Source organism: Olea europaea, chromosome 6, assembly GCF_002742605.1.
Source record: "Olea europaea var. sylvestris chromosome 6, O_europaea_v1, whole genome shotgun sequence".
Taxonomy (NCBI): domain Eukaryota; kingdom Viridiplantae; phylum Streptophyta; class Magnoliopsida; order Lamiales; family Oleaceae; genus Olea; species Olea europaea.
This window is the reverse complement of record NC_036242.1, coordinates 21,643,826-21,655,596: the sequence shown is the minus strand read 5'-3', so window position 1 is coordinate 21,655,596 and position 11,771 is coordinate 21,643,826. Positions and strand designations below refer to the sequence as shown.

Sequence of the window (11,771 nt, the reverse complement as noted above, 5' to 3'; positions counted from 1 at the left end):
AAAAATTAGGACTTACATCTTTCCAGTTTCTGACTTTGATTTTGAGTTGTGTTACACCAATTCAATATTACTACAACGTTGATTTTGTAATGTCTATGTGTTCGACAAATATGATATGTGAATTTCAAATTTCATATGAGGTTATATATAAAATTCCTGATTTTGCTATCGCACACAGTTAGAAAAATGGTGAGTCATTGAATATATATATTATGCCAACAATAACATGTTTCTATGTATTGCAGAAAAATGATAAATCATTGAATGTATATGGATGATGTAAACGTTTTTGTGTTCTTATGTATTGTAGAATGAGGTTTGAAGGTGATTCGTCCGTGGGAAGATTTGGGATTTTGATTTTATTCTAATATTGTTTTATGAAATTCAGGATTTTCTTTGATAAAGACTACAATTTTGGGATCGTGACAAAGTAAAATTGGGGCTTATTTGGTGGAGTAATGGAAGCTGTCCAATAAAATCAATTTATATATAGTTATTTATTGTTTTTGGTTTTTACTTGGTAAAATGCAGTAATAATGGAATAAGAATGATGGAATGTATTATATGAATTTTTATTTTAAAATGGGTAATACATGTAATTTCCACTTTAAAAAGGGCATTGGGCCTCTGTCGAGAAAAGGGTAGGCCTCACATAAGCACATTCAGTTTGGACCAAGCCACCAAAGCCCAGGAGTTTCTCGGGTGGATTTTAGGCCCAATCATAAAACTGGACAGCAGAGGCAGCTTGCAAATCTGGCAGTCATTTTTTCTTTGTGGCGTTGGATTTTTTTAGCTTTTCTTTTTCTATTTTTTTTAAGGGAAAAATTCACAAACCATGGTTTAAGTATGCACGCTTCAAAATTCATGTGGTTAAGTTTAATTGTGCAAAAATCAGGTTTTCATCTAATTAATTAAAAATATTTAATAATTAAATATAATAAAAGTCAATTACACAATTAATGGTCACAGATTTCTAATTATAGGTCACAGGTTTATTTACTAGTCACATGTCATCAAATTAATTGGTCACTGATTTTTTTAATGTCACAAATAAAAAATTTTGTTATTTTGAGGTCACAAATAAAAATTTTTATAGGTCACAATTTTTATTATTGGTCGCAGATCAAAAAATTATAGATCACAAATTATCTATTATTTACATATTTTTTAATTCGTTGGTCACAATTATTGAAGTTTAAGGTCACATGTCAAGTAGTGGGTCCCATCGGCAACCACTGCCACCACATCCACGACAACGACCACCACCGCAGCCATCACAACAACCACCACCCAATAAACCGCCAACAAATCAAAAACACGACCTCACGACTCCGTCAACATCAACTCCACCACAGCCACCGCCAATAACTACACATACAGCCAACAAAAACCAACGCAAAGCTTCTGTGCCACCAGATGAAATGATACAATACAATCGGCATCCCGCACATAACACCACCTCACCATCTCCACCCCGTTGCCACCACCAGTCCACCACCGTCTCCCTGATCCAGAGCCACACTTCTAAAGCACCATCGCCACCCGTCAACCACAACATTCGTCGCCAGTTCACCACTAGATCCGCCCCATTCAAAACCAAAACAAAGATCTCATCTCAGATCTAAACAATTATTTGTCCCAAACGACCTAGAAAAGCCCCAAAATTCGCACTACGACGTCGGTAGAGAATAGATACGGGGATGAGGGTGACCAACCACCGCTCAACGACAACGAGGTGGTAATGTCGGCGACTAGGTGGAGGTGACGCCGTCTCGTCAGAGAACATCTTCTAGGACGCCGCTACTATTGTTGAGAATTGGGAGAAGACAGTAGAAACTAGAGAGATATGGGGATGGGGATTAGGTTTTGCATTGGGGTGGGTGGTTAAATACTTCAAACCTGATAATTGCACAAATAAACTTCAGCCTTGGACTATGAAATGTGCTCTTTAAGTAACTGTGGTTCTTTAAACGTTGCTAAAACATCTATAGCAACAGTTAATGCACGTTGTCAAAAAAAAAATAATAATAACAACGGTCTTTGAACGTTGCGAAATGGGGTATTAGTAATAACCACTCAAAGAACGTTGTTAAATCTTAATTTTCTCAACCAATGGCAACATACATTTGCTGAATGTTGTAATAAACATCTTTTAACAACATACAATTGGTGAATGTTGCCATTTAAATATTGTAAAAGACCATTTTTCTTGTAGTGAAAAGAAATAAAGATTTTGAGTACAAAATTTATTAACTTCTTTCCTAGTAAAACTGCACACATTTTTATAAAAATCATGATTTTTATCAATTTTACAAACACACAATGCATTAATTTTGATCAAAATTTGTAAACATTAATAACCACTGGATTTAATTCTTGCCACTACCCAGTAATAAAAATTGCAAAAAGTATAATTCTTTCTCTAATTTGAAATTTTTAACAAAGTGGTAGACTAATGTACAATTTATACTAAAATCATGAACTACCTGTCAAAATTCAAATTATGCTGTTTGTTGACCTAAATTTTAATGTTTCAGTACTTGATAAAATTTGGAAACTGTTCACGAACAGCTGGTAAAGTTTGTGATTACCTAGAAAAAGGAAAAGGAAGACTTTCAACTCAAATGCATAAAATTTCCTGTTGCACTTATGAAGTACATACAAATAGTGGTATTGTGTGTGGGTATGAAATTGGATGAAGCTATTTGTACCCTTCTCTTGACGGATAGAAGACGTGGAAGTATTATAATGGTTAGATTAAATGTATGAAATATGAAAGATGATGTGAAATTGTGTCAAATGTAAATTCGATAAGCCAAAATATAAATTAAGGGGTGTTTGGTAGGGATTTTAAGTCAATTAAAATCAATTTTTTTACTGTTATTTTACTATTCCAATCGTTATTTTTGAATTCTTTTCTCACAGATAGGATCTATTTTATCTTTAACGGTCAAAAAATCAATTTTTGAAATCACTACCAAATACCCTCTTAGAATGTATAGGTAACAAGATTGAAGAACTTTTAAAAGCACAGTTGTTGCTAGCTAGCTAGGTTTAAAAGAGGGGGAGACAAAAGGCATGTTGTAATTAAGGAAGAAAGCAACAAAGGATGTAATAGATAGATGTTCCTTCTGTCCTCATCTCTAACTCCTAGGAGGAATTGAAGAGAGAGGATATACTCGTAAAAGGATCAGTCATTTCTGATGAGAGAGTTAAGACGGGGTTGTTTGGGGGTGGGTGGGACATATAGGTATAGGGCAGAGGGTAAATCTTATACATTTCTTCAATTATACTAGTCAAACAGGAGCAGGTGACATGGTTTAAGGACAGAAATTGCATGTCAACAATTAGTTTTTACTTTTTATTTATTTTATTTTTCAAACTGTTCAATCGATATTTGATATGTGCCTCCTTAAAAAATCATGCCCCCAACCCTGTTTGTGTAGCATATCTCATATTTCTTTCTTTTGCATGCATGTAATGTAAGAGATGAATGTACGAGTAATAATATTTATCATTATTGGCGTTAAACATCAATATAGATAGTAATTACATAACATTAAATGATAATTCATAAGGTACGTGATTTATTTAATTAAACCTATAAAATACAATTATTTAAAATGGTACTTTAATACCACTTTTACTAAATAACATTATTATTCGTGTAGATGTTTAACTAGCGAGAGAATAGAGGACAACCCGAGTCCAGCAGGACACGGCAGCAGAGGGACAACCCGAAATAAATGCTACATTTTTTTCTTTTCGAAATGCGTGCTTTTCTGTCGGGATATTTTACAACTTTTAAAACAATTTCTTTCATTACAAATTTACAGAGAAATTATCCCTTTAAACCTTCTCTTCCAACCTTGTAACTGTTAAGATTAATGTAAACATTGCAACCGAAGAAAAATGAAGAATTCATAAATTTAAATACTTCAAATATTTAATTTTTGTTCTTTAATTGGCCAAATTGCACCATGTATCCACCCTTGTTACTTAAGCAACCTTCTAACTGTTACTGTAGCATTACTGTAAACTGGTGCAATATTTATTATGTCCTTGTTTTACCTCAATTTTTTAAAACTTATTTTTAATCACTTTTAATGGTATCCACAATTTTTTTTTTTTTTCAACTTTTCAATGATACATTTCATCATTTATTTTAAGATCTACTGATTTTTTTATTTTTAACTGAATCAAACCAGGCTATATATATCATATACATACAAACTCTTGCATGCATGCTTGTATCTCATCAATAAGAGAGAGACCCCACTGACATTGAATTTAAGTTGAGGCAATCATTACACACATAAGGCATCATTGCCAATGTAATCTTCAATAATATTGACTCAATCTTCAACAAATACTTTCAAACCATGTTAGGTTTTTAATTTGTTTGAAAAATACGAACGAAATTCTACAACTGATCGAAGCTCCGATCGACCCTCACAGTAGGGGGTGGGGCGACCTTTTTTATTATTATTGTTTATTCATGCGAGGCGAAGTGATTGTAAGAGGCAGTCAAAATCTCTGTCATACTTTTTTCTGACGAGGAGGCTTTTTTCAATTTATAAATTAATCTGGCTCCTTTGCCTAATAAATTAACATTTTGGAATGATCTCCATTTCCCTCCAAAAAATAAAAAATAAAAGAATAGTAAGTTATTTAAAATTATAAATTGGTTGTGTCTAATTGTTTTATATTAATGGTATAATTATTTAGTTGTGATGATTTTCAAATAAATGAATATATATAAAAAGAAATAAATTACCTGCTATTGAACAATAATAGCAAATAGTAAGAGGACCCCGATGATATCCTCATCATTAATTCCTAACAGCATCAAGACAAAAGTTGAACCACAATAATTAACTAATTCTCATTATTGATTGACTTATATATGATAACATCCTTTGAAACGTTTTCTAGTTGCATTTTCTAACATTGCAAATTGAATAAGTTATTTCTCATTAACCTTTTTTCATTATTGTAGTTAAAAATCTAAACTCTTTCGATGAAATTCATTCTTTTCATTGATGATTTGACGCATGAACAATTTTCACATATAAGTTACGACGACAACAATATATTCTTGTATTTTGTTAATTTTATTTGGGATCCGTACTATACATCATATTTTCACATCCACCTATGTAGGAAAGTTATTTGTGTTAACATTCACGTATAAACTTTTGATGTCAGTGAGTGTGATATAATTAGATGAAGAGATCCAGATTGAGGGAAAAAAAAATTAAATTATAATGGTCCAATTGACATAATATAAAATGTGAAAATTACAGATTTTAATAAATTTAAAATTCTCATTTCATAAATCAGATGGCATGTTTAGTATTTCACAAATTAGAACTTTTATTAATTAATTAATATATATATATATATAATAATTAAACATTACTTCTCTCTCTCTCTTTCTCTCTCTAAATTAATGTAAATTACCTCACTTTTCTCTCTCTATTCTCACCTCTCAACCATGGCCTCAATAATCGGGGGAAAAAAATGAGACCGTCGGCATCGGATTGAAGCCAATAGAAGAAGCATTGCCATCATCCATCTCCAATCCAACGATGTCGACTCCTCCCTCTCATCTCCTTTCCTTATCTGCATCAGACCCCTTTGCGAATCTATGATGGCGATTTTGTGGTAGCGACTGTGGTGATGGATCTAGCAGTTTGGGTGGGTGTGAATTTGCGATGGTGGCGATGCTGTGGTTGCAGAGGTGGTGAATGGGGGTGGCAGTTGTTGGCGATGGTGGTGGATCTAATGGTGATGGTGGATCTGGCAATAGAAATGAGTTTTGTTGGCGATGGTCCCTACAAGGATTTGTGATGGTTGCGGTGCTATGGTGGAAGATGAGCCTCACACAATGAATGGGGGTTGCGGCTATTGGCCATGGTGGTGGAGTTGAGTTTTGTGTAGTGATTGTTGGCGTGGTGGTTGATTCTGGCAGTGAATGTGAGTTTTGCAGGATTGAAGGTGGACAATGGCGTTGTTGGATCTGGAGATTGTGGTGATTTTGTTGATATAGATAGTAGTGGTTGTGATGTCGACGCTGGTGGTGGTGAGCGATGTCACTGGTGGTGGTTGGCGATAGTTCGGTGCTCACTGGTAGTGGGATAGGGTGTTAGTGTTTGTGATTATTTTATTGGTTGATTGAAAGTTGTGACCAATAAATTAATTAATTTATGATCAATATGATGGTGTTTTTGGCGATGATGGTGGTGGTAGTGCTGTTGGAGGTAGCGTTGAAGTGATGGTCGTAAGTGTTGGTGGTGGTCACATATTATTTGGTTGATTGTGACCAGTGAATTGGTTAATCAATGATTAATAAACAATATGTGACCAATGAAAAATAAATAAATTATGACCAGAAAATAAAGCGTGATCGAAAAAATTAATAATTTGTGACTGTCTAATAAGTTGTGACATATAATATTTGTGATCTGTGACCTATAAATTATTCGTGGTCGAAAATAATATGTGACTTATAAATTTTTTGATTTGTGATCCAAAAATAGGTTATGACCAATAATTTGATAAGTTGTGACTAATTATTCTTTGATTTATGACCGATGAACAAACTGTAACTTACCAAATTTTTGAATTGTGATCGTAAAATAATTTTTGACGTAAAATTCTTGATTTATAACAAAAAATGATAAGTGACTAATTAAATTGTTAATTTGTGATCAAAATGAATAGATATGTGATCTAAATATATTTAATTAGTAAATTAATTAATTAATTAATTAAATCATAAATAAATTTGAATAAAAAATCTGATTTTTGAAGTTTGAAACTTGTTTTCTTAATTTTGAAATATGCCATACTTAATCTCATACTTATGAAATTTTCCCATATAAAATATAGTGATCCATTTAAAATTATTTTCACGATTTATAATTACTGTCGGTGAATTTAACTCAATAAAATTTATCTCTATAGTCAGAGTTTCCCGCATTTATGTTTTAGAAAAAATTGCACTGTTGGTCTTATCTTTAAAATTGAACAAATTGGTCCTCAATCTTTAATTATAGTTGCACAATGAAAACCATCTATATCACAGGATCCTCTTGACTTCAAATTTTTGAGCGCCAACCGTTGCCGAGAGATAAAACTTGGACAATAAATGGCACTTTATCGTATAGAGATTTGGATGACTTTCAGTATTGAAAAGTGATTGTACTACTATAATAAAAATTGCAAAACAAATATGCACATTCTTAAAAATTAAGAAACAAAATAATAAGTAGATGATTTATCCATGGATTTTTTTGCTGATAATTTACTTAAAAAAAAGTAATCAGAATAATTTAAACAAAAATTAGAGAAAGTACTGCGTTCTTCATGGTGATTGTATGAGAACACAAGAATTATAAATAACAAACATATTGCAAGTTTTACTAATGTAGTTTGGTGGCTAAGGAAAATTCAAACACCCTAATTAGATGACTCCACAAATTTTCACTTCCCATCACCACTCTAGGGACGGAACTAGAAAATGATGTTAAAATGGACTGAAATTTACAAATTTCGAATGAACTCGCATCACAAGAAGCTAAACTCGTGTCATTCACGACAAAGAATATACGACACTTAATGAAATAAAAAAAGTCTAAATATCTCACTCTAAGATGTCTCACTAGATCTTTTTTATCTTTCTTATCAAAATGAAAATCGATCTCACCTAAAAAATATAAACTAACTGAATTATGATCGAAATAATCAAAGAATACATATCCACCAATGAAAAATTAAGAAATTATTTAATGAATATTGTTCTAAATAACTTTGACGATCAATCTTTTCAAACAATTGAAAGCTTTGGTCTAAACACGCGGTCAATAATACATCATTATATGTTACTGTCTCAAAATACTATTTTGGTGTAGACAGAATGTTCTATTTCATTTCATTTTATAGTGAGTGAATAATCATATCACAAGTGAGAAAAATCAACTAAAAGGGTTCAAAGAAATTAGATTTAATTCTTGTCCATGTTTGGCTCAATTCCAAGAATATACTTATATATAAATTAATATGTAAATAAATAAATTTAAAAAAATATTCATTTTACTGACAAGATCAAATTTAGAGAAAGTTATTTATTTTGATCATATCATCTATTTCATGGTCAAAATAAGTAATTTTTTCTTCAAGTATGAATAAGTAATATATATAAAAACATACGTGGAAAAAAAATTTAATTACTTTTAAACATAGCAAAGCATGTAATGGAGATTAAAATCAATTTTTTAATAAATTTTCATAAAAGTTGATGAAATATGTGATTGAAAAATTGTGGGTTCCATAAAATATGCGGTTAAAATTAATTGTTGATTTTGACTTAAAATTCAAATTCAAATTTTAATCTCTACCAAATAAGGGCGTAGAGTTTCTAATTATTAAAATAATAAAATTTTAGATATGATCAATACAAATTATCTATTATAAAATTTACGTAATTATTATAAATAAATTTAGTCGAATATGCATTATATAAAATGCCTAATTTAAAAATAAGATAATGTGAAAAATAGTATTTAATAGTTGTGGAGCTAGGCTTGAGTTGGAATTCAAATTAGAGCTGCGCTTACAAAAATATTTAGGTCAAAATTACACGATTTATTCTTAATTTTCCATATGGGTTGGAGCCAATAGCCCATCCCAGCCCCCACTACCTACGCCCCGATTCACCAGCAGCCTTGGATAGCTGAAACTGACTGAATAGAAAGCTGCTTGCATCATAACTATTGTTCCCATCAAATGCCCCGAAAATCTGCTGCTAATTGCTGGAGAAGAATCGATGTTGGAAGTGGTGATCCCAGGAGGCGACAGGCTCCCAATTAGGTTGATCTCGGATGGTGATGGTGGTGCGTGGAGGCCTCTATGAGGCCGTCGTGGCCAAGGTTCTTATATTTGGAGAGCTCGGATTTGGCATATCTTAGGTCCGTTTGGAGTTGGCGGAGTTGGTGTTGGAGGACGGAAATGACTCCGACACAACCGTATACCTATTGAAGATGTAAATCAAGTAAATACAATTTAAACTTTTAATATAAATACAATTTAAACTTTTAGATGAAATTGTTAATTAGCCATTGCATCACAGAAAACCTCCCTCTAAGTCTCTCCATGTGTCGGATTTTGTCTCTTCTCTTATAGTTAAAATTTTAGATGACATGATTGATCACGGTATCAACGAAATAAAAGTTTCTAGTTTTGTTGCCATATATTTTATATGAATTGTACAAGCAAAGTTAGCAACATAAATTAAATAAATAAATTTACAGCCTGATTGAGAGTGATTTTTTTGTTCAAAAAATTAATTTTTTGATCGTTATTTCACTATTCCAGTCGTCATATTTGACTTTTTCTCTTACAGGTGGATCCCACTTTTCCCCTAACGGTCAAAAAATCAATTCTCACAATCACTCCCAAACAGGCTCTTATTATGTAGCTGCTACTCGGTAATACCTCAATTATGCCTTTAGATACGTGGTTCTTCAAAGATCCTTACTTTAAACTTCTAGTTACTTATTTAAGAAAATTTTACCCCGAAAGAAATAAATCTGAACTAAATAATAGAGTTCGTTTGAGCCACATTATTTGTAAAATAAGAATGAAAAATAGAGTGGTTATGGTCCCCACACAAGATATAGAAATTCAAAAATGGTGGCTTAATGTGATGGATAATTGTCATATTTTTTATTTTAACGAGGTAAAAATGGGGCTCAAACGGGGCCATAATAAATTTCTTTTCAAAGGTTTAAACTTTTAATGAAGGGATTTGGCCATACCGGATCCCTGAGGCGCATTTCTGCTTCATAAGCTAGGGAATTGACAGCATCCTCGCGCTGGTGAGGCTGCAATTCTTTGAGAAGTTTTGTCACATTACTTGCACCAAATACTTTATGCACATTTGCAAACTTCTGTGGCTGATCCGGTGGAAAGTACGGCGCAAATACGCACTCCGGTTGGCACTTTCTGCGCAAGGATTTGCATGCTGCACATGGAGAGTTGGACGAAGAGGACGCCATTAATGCTGCCACAGTTTTCTTCTTTTTAGTGGTTTAATTCTTATGCTTATGACCCTAAAACGTCCAAGAAAGATGAAGCAAATTAGCCAAAATAATAATAGTAACAATAATAACAACAACAACAACAATAATAAAATTGTACTGATGGATAAAGAAATGAACATTATTCAAGAAACTGTGGGCTTCAAGAAATCGGGATCTGCACATGCGAATCTGTAATTTTTCTTGGAATTACAAGAAAAGAACCTAAGAAGAAAGGGAAAAAAAGAAGATCTATTACCAGACAATCTTCTTTTCTCTTCTTGCACATTTATTTTCAAGTGTCAATATATAAAAAGAGCCAATTATATAATTGACAGCCTTAAAGAAAAATCTGTAAGTTAATTGAAATTGAGTCAAAAATTGCCAAAATAATCTGACTAAATCTGGAAAATGGTTCTTAGATCAAATACCTAACTTTGAAAAATCACTTTTGTAAAAAATAGAACAAAAATAATAATCCTTTTGCTAATTAACATGTTCACCAAAATAGATAAGACTTCAGTTTTTTGCTTATCATACTGTCATCGTCGCTTACCAAACATACTTGAAAGGCATATAATCAGATTTTTAAAAATCGAAGCGCTCACAGTAATATAGCAAGAAATCAATGTTCATCTCCGCTGACTAGTCCCCAACCCTAAACAGTCTTTCTTGCCATTAGATGTGTGTACATAATATTAGGTTTTTCTCCCAAAAATGAAAGAGAAGATTTTCGAGGCTTTGGATCTCGTAAAAGTGATTCTTTTTCTTTCTTACTATATTTGCCACTTCTATCAATATTGATGTGTGTCGAGCGAGAGAGAGAGAGAGATTTCACTTCATTTACCAGTCAAGTTGATACTCTAGACTTTGGAGGGCCGGATGTTCGTCCAACGGCGGGCGCAAAAATTCTAGAATCAGAAATGCATATGTAGGGAGAGACAGAATAAAAAACCTGAAATTCTCTTTTGTTGTTGAAGATTTGCGTCCCTCATTTTCTTCAGTCAAATGTATTTTTGCTGAGTTTGGACCTTGCAAAAGCAAAGACTTCTCAGTTTTCAGACACAAAGAATAATTGTATTATACCTCCATTTTGTCTGTCTAACGAAATGACACTCTTAATTGTGAGAAGAGTACAAGAATATATGCTAAAATGGTGAAAAGAAGGCACTGCGAATTAACAGCAACACTCTTTTCTCATGAAGATGATCTACACGCGCGCGCGCTCGCTCACAGAGAGAGAGGAAGAGAGAGACTGTGTGTGAATGTGTAAATATGGAGATGGAAAACCCCCCGACCCAAGAGCAGAGGCTATGGAGACGCTGAGGAAGCATATATACAGAGACTGTGTGTGTATTAGCTGAATGAATAATCATGAAGTTCAGGGGTGGGGCTGGGCTGTGGGGTCGTGACTTGACTATTCTCTCATCTTCTAATGTAATAGTTAATGTTAATGCAGAGGATGTTGCCATTTATTTATTTTGTTCTTGTCCTGCCTTTCCACAGTGCCATAATCTCAGTTTGGCCTAATCATGTAGAAGCATGCTTCTTCAAACGGAATACGTCTTTGTTGCTGTTTGAGAATGACTTAATAGCGCCTTTATAAAGTATTTTTGAAAAGAGTTCCAAATCAAGTGGGGTTTGGGGTGAATTCTCTAACATGATTCTCATGCACGATTAATTGAATGT

General features: G+C 32.9%; 1 protein-coding gene across 1 annotated transcript; it reads right to left on the bottom strand.

Moving 5' to 3' along the window:
• Positions 1-8,549: 8,549 nt before the first annotated feature.
• On the bottom strand, positions 8,550-11,397 carry LOC111396157 (LOB domain-containing protein 6-like). The gene is made up of 3 exons (XM_023022479.1): positions 11,038-11,397; positions 9,822-10,115; positions 8,550-9,035 (listed from the first exon to the last, which is right to left on the bottom strand). Exons 2-3 carry the CDS (start codon positions 10,059-10,061, stop codon positions 8,871-8,873), a joined length of 405 nt encoding a protein of 134 aa, XP_022878247.1. The 5' UTR covers positions 10,062-10,115; positions 11,038-11,397; the 3' UTR covers positions 8,550-8,870.
• Between the last annotated feature and the right edge of the window lie 374 nt (positions 11,398-11,771).